At 46.3% G+C, this 17029-nt stretch overlaps 1 protein-coding gene across 4 annotated transcripts in view; it reads right to left on the minus strand.

Annotated features, from left to right (window-relative positions):
• The window catches only part of LOC114486364 (growth factor receptor-bound protein 10-like), a 96132-nt gene that overhangs the window by 23218 nt on the left and 55885 nt on the right, over positions 1-17029 (minus strand). For all 4 annotated transcript variants that reach the window (XM_055085135.1, XM_055085136.1, XM_028490283.2 and 1 more), the window contains one exon: positions 7563-7653. In XM_055085135.1, the coding sequence (XP_054941110.1) occupies positions 7563-7653 (91 nt within the window). The remainder of the gene's footprint in view (positions 1-7562; positions 7654-17029) is intronic.

The following is a 17029-nucleotide window of genomic DNA, read 5'->3' on the forward strand; positions in this document are numbered from 1 at the left end:
GATTTTTATTGGAGTCTAGTTGATTTACAATGTTGTTAGTTTCTGGTGTACAGTACAGTGATTCAGTTATACACATACATATTTCCACTCTTTTTCAGATTCTTTTCCCATATAGGTTATTAGAGAATATTGAGTAGAGTTCCCTGTGCTATACAGTAGCTCCTTATTAGTTATCTATTTTATATATAGTAGTATGTATATGTCAACCCCAATCTCCTAATTTATCCCTTCCCCCCACATTTCCCCTTTGGTGACCATAAGTTTGATTTCAAGATCTGTGTAAATGTCCATCGATAGATGAATGGATAAAGAAGATGTGGTACATATACACAGTGGACTATTACTCGGACATGAAAAAGGATGAAATCATGCCATTTGCAGCAACATGGATGGACCTAGAGATGATCATACTAAGTGAAGCAAGTCAGACAGAGAAAGACAAATGTCATATGATATCACTTATATGTGGAATCTAATAAAAAATGATACAAATGAGCTTATTCACAAAACAAAATCAGACTCACAGATCTTGAAATCACTAATTCTTATTATTAGACAAAATAAAAAACATTTTGTTTTCCACTTTCAGTCAGTCACTCACCTGAAATTGATGGCTGTGGATCATACATGGTAGGGATCCAGTTTGCCCCGTTTGCCCCCTGGAATCGATGGCTATGGATCATACATGGTAGGGATCCAGTTTGCCCCCTGGAATCGATGGCTGTGGATCATACATGCTAGGGATCCAGTTTGCCCCCTGGAATCGATGGCTGTGGATCATACATGGTAGGGATCCAGTTTGCCCCCTGGAATCGATGGCTGTGGATCATACATGGTAGGGATCCAGTTTGCCCCCCATCCCCCATGCCCACCACCCCTGGAGGAGTCACGGGCCCCCTGTCCTCAGGGCTCTACCACAACTTCTCTGTGCTGTACTGAGTTTCCGTAACTGTGTGGGTCTCTATGGGATGTCTATTTGTCCGTCCTTGAATCAATAACATGCTTTCCTAACTGTGATGCCTCATAAGCAGCCTTGCTACCTGATGGTACGAATCACCCCTTCCTGCCTACATATGCTTTGCTCATCTTCAAATTTGTCTTTGCTGTTATGGAGTTTTCACATGTCCATATTAGAGGTAGGAACCATCTATCAGGTCACACCGAATGCTTCGAAACTTACTTGAAACTGCATTCAATTTAAAGATAAACTTGGGAAGACGTAACACCTTCACTATTTAAGTCTTCTCATTTGTGATCATGGGATAACTCTCCACTTATATAGGTCTTTTTTATGTCCTTTAAAACCACCTTAGAATGTCAAGTAATCTAGTTGAATTTATTTCTAGATACCTTATCAGTTTTGTAATTATGTAAGTGGGATTTCTATTTGCATTACACTTCCTGATTGTTTTCTACCGTGGCACAAGGTATTTTTACATTTTATCTGTTGATCTCACCTGTCTACCATCTTGCAGAACTCATTTATTTTAAATGAATTTTCTATTTGGATAATATTGGGTTGGCCAAAAAGTTCATTCGGGTTTTTCTGTAAGATACTATCATTTGCAAAGAGGCACCAATTCCATTTCTTCCTTTTGGTGTTTGCATTTCTGGTTCTGTTTGTTTTATGACACTGGTGAAGACCTCTTGTGACAGCAGGACTTTCTGTGTCATTCCTGACTTTCACGGACACGACTCTAATATTTCTCCACCATGGATGCTGGGTGCTGTATATCTTCAACAAACAGACTTTAAACAGGTTACAGAGGTTTCTTTTTACTACAGAGAGTCCCTGACTTAATGGTACTTCCGTTTAGGATTTTTCGACTTTAACATGGTGAGAACGTAATTCGCATTCAGTAGAAATCGTACTTCAAATTTTGCATTTCGATCATCTCGCGGGTTAGTGCCGTGCTGTCCGATCCTCTCTCGTGACGCTGACAGGCAGCCTCAGGGCCCTAGCAGCCCAGCTCACGAGGGCAAACCACTGATACACCTGCAACCAGTCTGGACCCAGACAACCATTCTGCCTGCCGCTTCAGTACAGCATTCAATAAATTACGTGAGATAGTCGGCACTTTATTGTAAAATAGGTTTGTGTTAGATTTTGCCCAACTGTAGGCTAATGAAACCGTTCTGAAAACATTTAAGGTGGGCAAGGCCAAGCTATAGTGAGTTAGGTGTATTAAATGCATTTTTGACTTAACGGTATTATCAAATTGCAATCAGTTTATAGGGATGTAAGTCAAGGAAGATCTGTACTGGTTTAGTAAGAGTTTGGTTGTTACTGTTTGTTTTGTATTATATGAGCGGAGAACTGTATTAAATAACTCTGTCTCCGGTACGATGACCATTTTCTTTCCTTTAATCTTTTCACTTGTTAAATGTGTTCATAGTCTAATGATGGGAAAGCATCCCTGCATTATTATAATAAATCCGATTTGGTCATAACATTTGTTTGTTCTGTGTTTTATTTAAGATAAACTGTTAAACGTGATTCCTCAATGCTTTCCAGAGACTTTTTGGTTGTATGTTAAAATGTGAAATAGGCCCGTACTTGGATTTCTTGGACTGTCTCTTACAAAACTACAGAACGTTATAAAATGAGTGGGAGAGCTCTTCTCCTCTCTCTCTCCAGCCACTGGCATAAAAAGAGAAAGTATTTGTTTTTTGAAGGTTCCATGACACTCCTTTGCAGAATTCCCTGAGCATCTCTGAGGAGGTGGTATTGTTTTCTGACTCCATTCTGCCAGAGTTCTTTATTAAAATTTTATATTTCTCCAAGCGTCAACTATGTTTTGTTTCTCTCTTTCAACTATTCTTCTTTCTTCCTTCAGGATTCTCCACCTAAAACTCGAGTGCTGTCTGTACTCACAGAGCTATATTTTCCATCGGGTCACATAATGTTTAATTCACATGGCACAGAAGAAACATTCTTGGTTTTCTTAGGTAATCTCTAGGCTATTTCTTCTTTCAGATGCAATCAGGTTTCGGTTTTTGGGTTTTTTTAAGCCTTTTTTTTTTAGAGCAGTTTTAGGTATACAACAAAATTGAGAGGGGGACGCAGAGTTTCCCATTTATCCTGTACTCCCTACATATGCATAGCTGCCCCGTGAGCATCAATCACTCACTAGAATGGAACATTTTTTTGTTACCAAGGATGAACCAACACTGACGCATCAAAATCACACAGAGTCCACAGCGGACTTTAGGCTTCACCTTTGGTGAACCTTGGTACATTCCATGGGTTTGGACAAATGTATCCATAGTGATGTCGAGCATTCTAACATCACACATACTATTTTCACTGCCCTAAAACCCTCTCTGTTCTGCCTATTCGTCTTTCCCCACTGTTGCCTCTGTCTCCATAGTTTTCCCTTTTCCAGAATGTCCTATAGTTGGAATCATACAGTATGTAGCCTTTTCAAACTGGTTCTTTTACTTAGTGATATGCACTTAAGATTTTCTGTGCCTTGTCATGGCTTGATAGCTCATTTCTCTTTAACACTGAATAACATTGCACCACAGTTTATTTACCCATCACCTACTGAAGGACATCTTGGTCGCTTCCACCTTTTGGCAATTATGATTGAAGCTGCTATAAATATCTGTGTGCAAGTTTTCAGGTGGACATAAATTTTCAACTCATTTGTGCAAATACCAAGGAACATGAATGGCTGTCTCATATGGTAAGAGGATGGTTAGTTTTGTGAGAAACTGTCAAACCATCTTCCAAAGTGATTGCACCATTTTGTATCACCACCAGCAATGATTAGACTTCCTGTTGCTCCATAGTCTCTCCAGCATTTGGTGTTGCAATTTTGTCTGTATATTTTTGCAATACATTAATTATCCATTTCCCTCATACGTTCACATTTATTGGCGTAAAGTTGTTCGTGGTTTTCTCATTTTACGATACTTTTTTATCTCTGACAGGCTCTTCATATGATTTTCTTGCACGTCCTTCTTCCTCCCGAGCGTCTGTGATTTTGGTAGATTTTAGGACACACTGGCTTTAGTTCTGTTTCTGTCTATTGATATTTTCTTCATCATTTCAATGATTTCTGATCTTAACTTTTTTTTTTTTTTTTTTTTGCGGTACGCGGGGCCTCTCGCCACTGTGGCCTCTTCCATTGCGGAGCACAGGCTCCGGACGCGCAGGCTCAGCGGCCATGGCCCACGGGCCCAGCCGCTCCGCGGCACGCGGGACCCTCCCGGACCGGGGCGCGAACCCGCGCCCCCTGCATCGGCAGGCGGGCCCCCAACCACTGCACCACCAGGGAAGCCCTGATCTTAACTTTTATAATGACTTCCTTCTACATTCCTTAGAGTTATTCCATTTTCATTCTTCTAATTTCAATTTTTCCTCCTTTTAAAGATTAGAAATTTAGTCTTGAATACCGTTCTGCAGCATTTTATAATTTCCAAGCTGTGTGAAGTAAGGAGGTATTGTAATGTTTCCGCAATATGTTCACATGTTTTGTTTTGAAGTTTTTCTGTTGAACTCTGATTTAATCACACTGGGTCAAAGATCGTGGCATGCATGAAACAGAATGCTTACAATTCAGTTCAACTTTCCATATATGGTCAAATTTTTTAAAAGTTATACAGATTTTAGAGAAGAATGAAGTGTCCGTCTGTTGGGTGCAGGGTTCTACGTATTTCTACTAATTTGAACCTGTTAATACTATTAGAGCTATCCTAACAGTATTATATATAAATAATACTATAACACTACTATAATTATATATAAATAATAATCTTCCCATTTTATACTTTCTGTTTGACATACTTTTTTGTTCACATCTGGTTTTTCGTCCTTTTCTGCTTGACGTGGGTTGTTTTTATAAACTGTAGATTCCCTTATATTTTTTTCTGCTAGATTAGAAACTACAGATTATACACATATTCTCTGAGTAATTACAGTCAATATTTTAGTTGCACCTAATATTTTAAAATACGTAACTATCTTTTTTGCTAATGTAGTCTCAAGTCATTTTACATTCCTTTTACCCTAACTAGGGTCTTATTATGATTCCATCACACATTTAACACTCATTCCCAATGGCTAATTAACCAAAGTTTTAGTTTAACCTAGTTTTAACAATTCACATAGAATTCAACTTATGACACAGCATTTCCTTCTCGGCCCGTTACTCTTTTCATGCTCCAGGCCTTCCTCACCAAACTGCCTCAACCTTCATCTGAAAGCTTTGTTTTGCTTTCACGAGATGTTGTATAAAATTTTAGACGGACAGTTCTTTTTCCCTCAACACCTTAAGAATCTCCTGCATTGTCTTCTGGCTCCTCCTGGGCCCAAGTCGGCCATCCATCCAATGGCCATTCCTGGGTTGTGAAATCTGCTGTTTCCCTTTGGATTTTCTCTTGTCTTCCATTTTCTGGGATAATGCTAAATGCTTTTCGATGTGGATGAGCCGTCATTTTTCCTCTTAGTTCTCTGAGTGCGGTTGGGGGGCTCTGTCTCCTCATTTCTGGCCCGTTCTCGGCCAGCGTCTCTTCAAACCCCACCCCCATTCCCTCCACTCTCCTGTCCTCGTGCGCGTCTAAATGACCGTGTCCCATGGCCCGTCCGCATTTTCCCATGACTCTCTGGGCTAGAGGGAGGTGACTCCAGCTCATCCATTCTCTTTAGACCAAATCCAGCATTTTGCAAATGCCAATGGCTATTCATCTCATTTCCAAAACTTCTCAGGGACTCTCTCTCACACACCCCGTTCTTGCTTCACTTCTTCCCATTGTGTTTCACAGTTTCTTGTCTCCTCTCCGGTGGATGTTATTCTTGCTTCCATCTCCAGGGCATTACAAACACACTTATGTGCGCGTGTAAAGTGGCAATCTCTCGATCCTGGGAGCTGCGCTGCCTAGTAGCAGACCGCTTCCCGCGCTGGGAACACCAGCGTGCAGTGACACCTGGGCTGGGCTGTGCTTGTGCGCCCCCTGACCACCCTCCCGTGTGCTGGGCCACTGGGAAGCTCGGGGACCTCCTCAGGGGAGGCTGCAGTGCTGCAGGGCCATGCCAGCTGCCTGGCCGTAGGTCCACGTGCACTGCTTTCCAGGGTCTTTCAGGAGGAGGCGAGCCCCACCCCAGCTCCCAGCGAGCTGCGGGAGCTTGGCCCCTACTATTCCCTGGGACCTGAACCGCTGCCATCGGTGCTGGCTTTAGGACCTGCAGCCTGGTGGGCACGGGTGTCAGCACTGCTCACTGCTCTGGGGGCATCTCTGTCTCGTGTCTGAGCCAGGCTGAGTCCTTTTCATTTTCCTGTTTTATGCGCCGTGTGTGCAGAATTACTGAAGACTGGAGGGAAAGGTGGTCAATGTCATGATGGCTTAAAAGCCTGAACTGGGGGCTTCCCTGGTGGCGCAGCGGTTGCGCGTCCGCCTGCCGATGCAGGGGAACCGGGTTCGCGCCCCGGTCCGGGAGGATCCCACGTGCCGCGGAGCGGCTGCGCCCGTGAGCCATGGCCGCTGAGCCTGCGCGTCCGGAGCCTGTGCTCCGCAACGGGAGAGGTCGCAGCAGAGGGAGGCCCGCGTACCGCAAAAAAAAAAAAAAAAGCCTGAACTGTCCGGGGAGCTGAGTTCAGCCTGGAGTCACGTCCACTCACTCCCCCAGGCCCAGCCGCAGCTGCTGAGACACGCACACCCCAGGTCACTCACTGTAAGCAGTGAGATGTAATAAGTTAAGATTTCCCTGAGTTTCAAAGCCGATGTGATCAAACTGGTACTCCTCTCGCATCACTTTGTGTGAGAGTTTTCTAAAAGGGCACCCTAAAATTATGCTTGACGCAGGAAATCCCGACAGCTTTTATAAATCTTCTAATGCTTGAGAAAACATCCTTCTGACTTCATGGCCAGCTCCCAGACTTTATTTTTGCTACATTTCATCCTCTTTCTCCTTAGGCAATTAAGAAAATCTGATTATTCTAATTCCTACCAGCTCTAAACCCTACAATTTCTGATACTTAAACTCTCTAATAATCTCAACCACCAGCCATGTGTGCTTTTCCTGTCCCATCTCATGATCAGACCAATTCTCTTCCTAAGTCCTGTCCTACATCAAAGCTTGGGTTTACCAGACCTAAGTTACCAGACCTTGTAACCACTGAAGACATTCCCTTCTTCCCTATGGTGATCCCATCAGAAATGAACCAGAAGAGACAGAAGGAATCCCAGGAAAGTACAGAACTGCCAAGAGTACATACACGCAAAACTAGCTTAAGTGCAAATAAAAATGCCAAAATCAAGAGGGTCCCACCATGGAGGGGCCTCTAAGGTTGCCCTGAAGTTGAATCCTGGGAAAATTCACATGAAATCTATTTGGAAGTTTTGCTCACTGAAGTTGGTTCACTGAAAGAAACTATAGGAAGATGTCATAACCAAGTATTTCTCTTTTATAGAATTTATTTTCCTTAAAGGGGAAAAGAAGAGCTAAGGTCTGCATCTTCTTCTATCAGAGCCACAGGAACACTTTCTTAGAATACAAAGCCCAGCGTCGCTGCAAAGCTGTAGTGAGAGGCAGGGCACTTTCGTGGCTCCGTCCTTACCTTGGTGATTCGCCAGCCGGTCAGGCGGCGCTGGGAAGCCGGGTCCCGCCAGATCTCCAGGACGGCGAGGAGATGTCTGCTCCACCTGGTCCTGGAGAGACAGGTGCGGAAAGGCTCTGGTCAACAGAAGCACTTCACACAGGTCACATCCACCCCCCCCAGCATTTCTTTTCTTTCTTTCCCCATTTCTCACTTTTTCAATTTATTTACTTTTTAAGTTTTGAGCGACAGTTGTTTAAAATACGCTGTAAAAGGAAAGTTAATCATAAAAAGGGACAGCCTACTGGCTAGGGAGCTGGAAGAAAAAGTTCCTCCTTGTTTTTGGCTTAAATTGCTTTCCCTGAATAGCAGTTCAAAAAGAATTACTGTCAACTGCAGGGTTTAAGCCACGAATGTAAAGAATTAGCATTCCATGGAGCAGCACAGGCATCTTCTGTAACAATTACTGGTGATCAAGCCCTAGGCGGTCTGCTACCTGGGAAGGAAATGCCCAGCAACTGTTTTATAATTGGACCCTCCACAGAGCATCCGGAGCTCAGTGGCACTGCAAAAAGAAATTTTCCTAATAGTATAGATTTATTCAGATTAAAATTTTTTCCTACATCAGTTTTAATAAGTTATATTTTTATAGGTGTTTGCCTAATCTAAAATTCCAAATTTATTGGCATATTATTCATAACATCCTCTGATTTTATTTTACTCTCTGAAGAGATGTCACTATAATTTTCCCGTTACTGGTTGTTGGTGGTATTTTTCTTGATTTGTTTCACTGATTAGTGGGAAATACATTTTATTGACATTTTCAAAGACTAATCTTTTAGCTTTTTTGACCCTCTCTATTGTATTTTGTTTCTATTTCAGTATTTTTTCTCTTCCTTTTTTTTTCTAATTTTATTGGAGTCTAGTTGATTTACAATGTTGTGTTAGTTTCAGGTGTACAGCAAAGTGATTCAGTTATACATATATTCATGATTTTTCAGATTCTTTCCCCTTGTAGGTTATTACAGAATACTGAGTAGAGTTCCCTGTGCTATACAGTAGGTCTTTGTTGGTTACCTATTTTATATATAGTAGTGTGTATATTCAGTGGCATTTTTTTAGACCTCAGGTGAGGAGAAAAATTTTCGGCAAAAGTTAAAACAGCAACATTAAAACGAAGCCCACAACTCCAGAAAAACACCTTCATGGGATTATAATCAAGCCAATGAAAGATACATTAAAACATGGACAAAGAAAATGGGCCTGTAAAATATTTACATACTTAAAGTATTAGCAGTGATTGAGTTGGGGTGGAGAGATGACAGATTTCTCTGGCAGATTTAAGAGGCTTTTGTAATTTTTATAAATGCACATGTATTGCCTCTGTAATTGGAAAGGTTTTAGAACTGTGTCAGAAAGTATAAGATCTGCGTGGAAAATCTATTAATATTAATAAAAATTGACACAAGTACAAGTAGCTACCTTCAGCATCCTGGTACCACAAAGCTCCGCACGTGGAAAGGCTCCCCCAACCCCGCCCCCGGGTGCCAGCATGGCGTGGAGCTCATGTTGCCAGCCGAACTCCCGTTTCATAGATGAGGAAGCTGAGGCATGGAAGCAGCGTCCACCCACTATCACCCCGTGGTTAGGGGCAGCCCGGGGTCTGGACCCCAGGCAGCTGGGCTCCAGAACCCAAGTGCCTTCCAGCCCAAGCTGCTCACACAAGAAACTCCAAAAAAGCACATTATTCTGACAAGACACTTTACGGCCTGAAAGCTCCCCCCAGCCCCTGGCCAGTGGCTCCTGCATCCAGAGCCTTGGCCTGCCCGGGTGTGGGGGAGGACGGGTGATAACCCCACTGTGTGTCCACAGGTGTGGGTCTGGTCCACACTCGGCTGGGGCCACTCCCAAGAGAGGGAGGGCAGAGTGGAGAGCAGCCCGGAGAGAGTCCAGAAGGGAGAGAAGATGCTTGCTGCCTGGGAAGCACAGCCGCCTTCACACCTTCCTCCAGAAAACCCGGGAAAACTGAACAAAGACCTCTGGTAGGGGAGAGATTTTCACGTGCTTCTCTCTCTCTGCTCTCCCCCTTCAAAAGGAATAGCTCTCTTTTGGCTTTTTTAATCACAGACGTAATGCTTGCTAGTTAGGAAAATCTAGATGCTAAAGAAAAGTATAAAGACAAAAATGAAAATGAACCTCTCTTCTCTCACCCAAGGATGTTATCCTACCAGCAGTTTTGGGAGCTGCTCTTTCAGAGAAAAAAAAAAACGCACGCACAGAGAGTGTGTACAGATGCAATGTTTGAATTATTTATGGATAGCGCATATGTTACATCTGAATCACACGGGGGTTACAAATGATTCCGATAAAAAATGGAATCACAATCATGACACCTACTGTTATATTTTAACGTAGCTTTCTGAAATTTTCCACGGCAGCAAACATTCCCCATCAGCCCTTTCACAATTCTAGCATACCCCACTAAGTAGCTGTGTAACACGATTTCTTTCACTAATACCCAACTGGCGAACGTACAGTTTGTTGAGAAAGTAAGGTTTTGATTGGGAGAGAGGAGAGGGATTAGTTTGGAGAACATGGTGTCCGGGAGGCAAGAGTGACGCCACTAACACTGCCCCCCTCCCCCGCCCGCAAGGTGCCGAAGGTGGAGCTGGGCTGTCAAGGTTAGAGTACAGGGCAGTCCCCCCAGCCTAAGAGATTCAGCAGTCTCCCCGTCCGGGGTCACCCCACCTGTTTTCAGCACCTCCACAGCCCCGTGTTTCTCCATCCAATCGGCTCTTTACCATCTGAGAGAAATATTTTTTCCTTCTTTTCCAAATCTTAAAACCACCCATATAAATTTTTGGAAATACAAAGCAGATACAAAAATTAGCCTAAACCCCATGACAGTGGGGTAAGGTAGCATTCTCCTGGACTTTGCACCTTTACTATGCAGAGCTGGACACTGTGGAAATCACAGGGTGTAAACAATGTTGTGTTTTTTCCCCAATTTACATCACAAGAGGTTATTTTAAAACCTTGGTAAATATCATTTTTTTCAGATTCTAAACTACTCTCAGAAATACTTTCAGTCATTTGCAAATTTCAGATAACATAAATACAATCAAACAAATACCTTTGTGCATAAAACCTTGTCCACATTTCTGATTATTTGCTTAGGATCCCCAGAGGTAGAAGGACTAGGTCAAAAGTTATGTGCTTTTTTTTTTTTTGAGTCTAGACACACACTGTCAAGCTCTCGTTCACCCAGCTTACCCTTCCACCTGAAATAGAGACCTGCCCACTTCCCAACATCCCAGGCAGCCAACACTGTGACGGTGACTGTTTTGGAATTTTTATCTTGCCAGTCCCAGAGGCAGGCAGTGGCCTAACCCTGTGGTTCTCACAAGCAGGTCTTAAATACTGAAGGTGGACATTTTTTTCATATGCTTATCAGGCCTTTGTGTTTCTCCTTTCCGACTACCCTTTATTTGACAGGCCAGCTGGACCAGTGCGAGGGCTCCCAATCGAGCCTCTGTGAAGGAACCTCGGCCCCCATCACCCAGCTGACGGTTTGGGACCAGCGTCTGGACTCGCTGAGTCAGTTGGCAAATCTGTCAAATGGGCTGCACGACCCCTGCAGGACGGCTGGGAGGGCACCGGCCCTGAGGTCCTGGACTCCCCAGAAATGTCGGTCTGTTTCTTAATCTTCCAGGATGAGCTCTTTATGTGCTAAGGTCCTCTTTGTAGCAAATACTTTTCCCACCTTGTCTGAGATTTAATTATATTTTTTGATTCTCAGAGTTTAAGTCAATGCAGTCAAGTGTATTGAACTTTTCTTTTGGGCTCGTCATTTTACACCTGAAGCACCCATTTACGTGTTGTCCTGGTTTCTTCCCCGACTGGGTGCCTTCTCTTTCATCCCTCTGCTGTCTATTTTGGAGGGCAGGAAGAGGTGAGGCCAAAAACTGACCAGCCCACGCAGGCCCATTTATCACCCAACCTTCCCTCGCGCCTGGTCTGGAAGGTCACGTTCCCATCACGCGTTACAATCCACGCACACGGGGGTCTGTGGTCCTCGTTGGTGCCGCAGACCTGCTCCTTCCTGGGCTAGCTCTCAGGTTCCCAGGCTCACTGCTGCTGGACACGTTTATCATCAGCATATGCTTCCCCCTTTGCTGCTTTTACATGAGTTCCTCAGCCACTTTCTTCTAAACAAGTAGCGTCAAAGTGTCATAGGGAAGAACAAATCTGACTCCATATTGGATCTGTTTCTTTCACTTTAACCTTTGTCCTCTATTGCTTTTGCTTCCAGTTAAGAATGTTGCCTAGAGCCTGAAATATACAGGATAGCCCATTCTCAAGGCTCTGACCCTTACGGGTATAACACTTTTCCATTCATATAGAAATAAAAAGTTGCAGAACAGAGAGTGACATTCGGCTTGCGGAAGGTTTACAGGAACGGAACATCGTGAACTGACATACGTGGACAGCCGCAAGAACAAAGGAATCCGACACCAAGAAGCCTGCAGCAACCAACCATGCCCCTCCCTCACCTGGCCTTTACAAATGCTTTGCTGAAACCCTTCGGGGTAGTTCGGGGGTTTTCTGGGGCATAAGCCACGCACCTCCCTGCGTGGCCCTGCAATAAACCTTTCTCTCCTCCAAACTCCAATATTTCAGTATATTTGGCCTCACTGTGCATCAGGCGTGTGGACGTGCGTTTGGTAACAAAAGTCTGCTTAGATTATTTAAACTTCTCATCTGGAATATTTCCTTATATTTAAGTAATTACTACCCATTTCTAACACGAATGTTGGGAGTGGACCATCTGACTGAAATCAGACCACACAAGCATCGAGAGTATAAACCAAGAAGCTGTGACACCCCACATATTTCACAGGGTTTGGGGGTCCAGCTGCCCCGGGGCCCTGCTCAAGGCGTTTCTGGGGCTGGGCGTGGCCTGACAGGTAAACAAACACCTCGGTGTTTCCTGTGCACTTGCCATTCTGAGAGCCAGTCACCCAGCAACACGCTGCCCTCCTGAGAACACCTCTTTTCAGTGATGTGCACAGCAGACCCCACCGAGACCTCTGCTCAGAAGACAAGTAACCTTCTAACCTAATTTAAGGCAAACTTGTCTAAATAGTGTGACCAGAGTTAGTCACTAAAAATACGGAACGTTCAGTGAAACTTGAATTTCAGACAAACAACTAATAGTTTTTCTGGTGTATGTCCCAAATATTGCATGGGGCTTATCCTAAAAAAATGTTGTGGTTTATCTGAATTTAACTTGGCACGTTCTAGTTTATCCGGCAACTCTACACCTAAAGTACCATTCGAAATCTGACAGGCTTGCCTGACAAATTACAGCAGTAAGAACAAAATCTCGACAATTGCCTCATTTGTTCATACATAAAACTCCCAGATCGAAAGAGCAGAAGTCAGTATATAGAAGCTTCAGACAAGAATTCTATTATCTTGCAAAGCCAAGAGAAATGAAATAGTATGGAAAATGATGGTGTTTGTAAACTAAAGCCAGAGCATGAAGGCAGCTGGGCGGGAGAAGTTAACCACCGGGGCGTAGAACAGAAACTCCCCACAGTGCTGGAAGGTCAAGTGCAGAGGAAGTGCACAAAAATACAAGCTGGGACAAGGGTAAAGTCCTCTCGCTGGGCTGGCCTGGTCTCCTCCAGGGCTAATTTGGTCTGTCTGGGGGGTTCTCCTGTCCCAGGTTGGTGGGCCTCCCTCTTGGTGAGGAGGTCAGAGTGGCCAGGCCGGGGCCCAGGGCCGGCACTACACAGCCTCCTTGTCTGCAGAGGCCCAGGGCCTGCAGAGGAAGGTGAGGGTTCTTCTCTGAAGGTGGCCACGAGCCGACGATGCTTCTCTAAAGCACAGTCCTTGGTCATAGTGCTGTTTACCCCTCGGAGAGGTGGGAGGCTGGGAGCCCCTTCATTAAAGCGGCATGGGCCACTTCACCATGTAGTGCTGGATCCCCAAACCCACGTGCTTTAGAAACATTTTCCCAAGTCGGAAGCGAGCAAGGCCTAGACCCCTTCCTCCTGCAGGGTGACCTCGTGCTAAGTGATCTCGTTCAAGCCTCGCTGAGCCCTGGGAGCTGGTGGGGGGTGAGCCACAGGGCGCGAAGGGGCAGGCAGGAGAGGCCAGACATGGACTGATTCTCCAGCACGGCCGTGCCATTCCTCTAGAAAGTTCCTTAGTGAGCCCCACTTCTGGGGTCGCACAAATGCCCCCAGGCTTGCTCCTTCGGACCTCTTGCTGGCTCCAGGCTGGGGCACCAGCCTGGCCAGCTCCTCCGGACCCTCCAGTCCCACCCTGGACCTGTCCTCCTCACCCCCCGGGAGCACCCACTGCCCACTGCTGAGGCCTCTGCCCATGGAGGGGCTGCCGGGGGGGGAACCTGCAGGTTTAAAGATTACACCTAAATAGTGCCTCAAGCTGGGGTCAGGACTCCACGGGGCCTGGCGACAGGGCTTGGGCCCCTCCCTGTCATTCCCGGAGCATCACGCTGGTCTCACCTGGAGAAACAAGTGAGAAAGGCAGACTCCCAGCCACACGGGCCCTGCTCAGCCCTGAGTCTGAGCTGGAGTCTGAGCTCCTTACCCTAGGTGATTCACTCACCGGAACATTCCAGGGGCCACAGTCGTGGGCCTCCCCCTCCTGCTCTTTGTGGAGTCCTCACTGTCTGGAATGTTCTCTGCCCTCCATACACACCATCTGCTCATCCTCCAGGTCCAGCCCAAAAGGCACCCCCTTCTGGAGCTTTCTGTGACAGCCCAGAGGACCGTGGTCACTCACCCCTCACCCCGCTGCCCTGCTTCAATTGAAGTGAGAAGTAAGGAGGGTGCGCCCCTCCTCCCCTAGAGCACCGTCCACGCTTTCCCCCCCTCCCACCCCCAGCCCGACCTCAGCCTCACCGCCGACTGCTTCTCAGGGAGGCGGTGAAGGTGGAGGCCCCAGGATGGAAGCAAGGCCTCGGAACGCTGTCCTGGGACACACCACCCCTTGCTGGAGGCCAGCAGAACGAGCCGTGTTTCAGCAAAAGCCTTGACAATGCAGCCTGGGCGCAGAAAAGGCAAGAGGCCAACGGTCAGCTGGCACTCACGTCTAATAAAGCCTGGCCTAAGCTGCTGTGGAACAGTACAAGATGCTTGAGAAGAACACTGCTCCGGGGACCAGAAAACGTTCACTGGGCAGGTGAGCGGCTCTGGGGTCACATATGCCTCGGAGAGCAGCTAGGAGAATCTGATGAGACCGGAGTGTAACACTCAGCACAGCATCCGCCGGGTAACAAAGGGGAATGAGCAGGTAAGGCCAGACTCTGGGATCAAATCCCCGTTTCCCACCTGCTGGTTAGTCCTGTGACACTGGGCAAGTTCCTGCATCTCTGTGCTGCCTTGGGGCAGAATGGGGGCCTCACAGGTCAGTTGGGGTCACAAATAAATTAAAATGATGTAAACAAAGGGTCTGTCAAGTGAGTAACGCGACCAGGTGCTCAGTGATGGTCGGTAAGGCAACAGGGACAAGAAGTCCGGAAACAAGATCTCTCTCTAGCGGGCGTCCCAGGGATCTGTCCTCACACCTGCCTGTATACAATCTCTCAGGGACCTGAATAAAGACACAGTAGGTGCCCTTAGTTACCCTGCTAAGCTGAGCAAAGAACGACACCACAGAAAACAGAACGAGAGGAAGTGAAATGTCCTCGACCAGCGAGAACGCTCAATCAGAATCTATAAGCAGAAATCTGACGTGAATAAACTTAAACACTACAGGACCCCAAACCAACCAGCCAACCAGCCAACCAGCCAACAGTGCACGAGAATGGTGTAGGGGAACGGGCCGTCCCAGGACAGCGGCCCGAGGCGGCGGCTAAGACAAAGCCAGAGTGGCTCCCAGCCACCCACAGCCCTACCGACAGCTGCCCCTCTGCTGAGCAGGGAAAAGACATAATGACAAGGGATCCCCGCTCCAGCTCCTGGCAGCTCTTGGGCCTCCCCCAGGCCTTTCCCACCAGGTAGCCCTCCTGCCCCCTGACCTTGCTGACTGGAGAAACTGCTGACCCCCCAGCTAAGGCACAACAGGCCAACGCTTCTGAAAATCAACATGGGAAAACAAATCAAAATGGAAACCCACTAAGCTATGAGACTGCTGTCCTCATGAAGAACAGGCAACTAAACGGCCCAAAGCCCGCTTCTGTCAACGGCATGTACGTCTTACCGTAGAACTTTCAAACATATATAGGTGGGGAGGTGTGATCCAGATTTCATATTTACCCTCCCCCGAGCCACAGACAGTTACTAATTTTTATTAAAAATGGATGTGAAGATGCCCGTTCAAGATGGCGACATAGGAAGATCCTGAACTCACCTGTTCCTACGGACACACTGACCCTACAGCTACACAGGGAACAATCTGCTCCTAAAAAGCCTACGGCTGGCTGAGTGATGCCCGCACATCAGGCAAACAAGAAGGAAACCATATCAAGGCAGGAGGGAGGGGCTGGGACACGACCTGGCCATAAACCCCACCCCTGGCTCAGTGACCCACAACTGGGAGAAAACTCGAAATCTGGAGCTTCTCCCGAGGAGCAAAGGTTCAAACCCCACATCAGTACCTCAGTGCTTAGGGTCTGCACCTGAGAGGCAAGCCTGAAAAAACACCTAATTTTGAAAACCAAAGGGGCTCATGTCCCAAGATGCACAGGACTGCAGTGATCTGGAAGGGCCCACGTGCTTGGGCTCATCCGCCCAAGAGCCCGGCTCAGAGGTCGGTGCCATCTTCACCACCTCTCTCTGCTGCACTCCAGAGCGCCAGCATCTCCTGGAGGGGAGCTTTACATACTACAGGTACCCTGTTTCCAGGTCTGGTGCCCTGGTTTCAGCAGTTGCTGCCCAGGGGATGCCACCTGATCACCTGGCTCTGGCGGCCAGAGGGTCTGCATTCCTGGGATTCACAAGATTCTGGCAATCAGAGAGATGGTTCGTGCAAAGATGAACCCTAGGGCACTGCACAGAGAGAAGATGGAGCCCCAATATTTGTGACAGCCACCCAGGGGACATCACCAGATAGTCTGTCTGACGGGGCTTACTTCTGGGGCCCCACACGACTGTGTATATTTATACACTTTTAAAAGCTAATGCCTGAGGGTCTGGCTTCCAAGCACCCTGTATTGAGGTGCTGAGATCCTCCCCTTAAACACACTGACAGGTTGTGGTACATCATAAGTGACTGGGAGACATCAAAAATACAATGGGCTTCCGAGAGAAGCACAAAGGTTTGAGTGATGACCAAGAGCTGGGGTAGGGTTGACAAGAAAACGTAGGAAATAATAATAAATCTCACTAAAGGGTAATGATATAGTATAGATATAAATTAGGCACTTATAAATAATTAGTTAAGGGATAACAAGATAGCAAGATGTAAAATATGACATCAAAAACATAAAACGTGGTGGAGGGCGAGAGTAAAAA

Source organism: Physeter macrocephalus, chromosome 5, assembly GCF_002837175.3.
Source record: "Physeter macrocephalus isolate SW-GA chromosome 5, ASM283717v5, whole genome shotgun sequence".
Classification (NCBI taxonomy): domain Eukaryota; kingdom Metazoa; phylum Chordata; class Mammalia; order Artiodactyla; family Physeteridae; genus Physeter; species Physeter macrocephalus.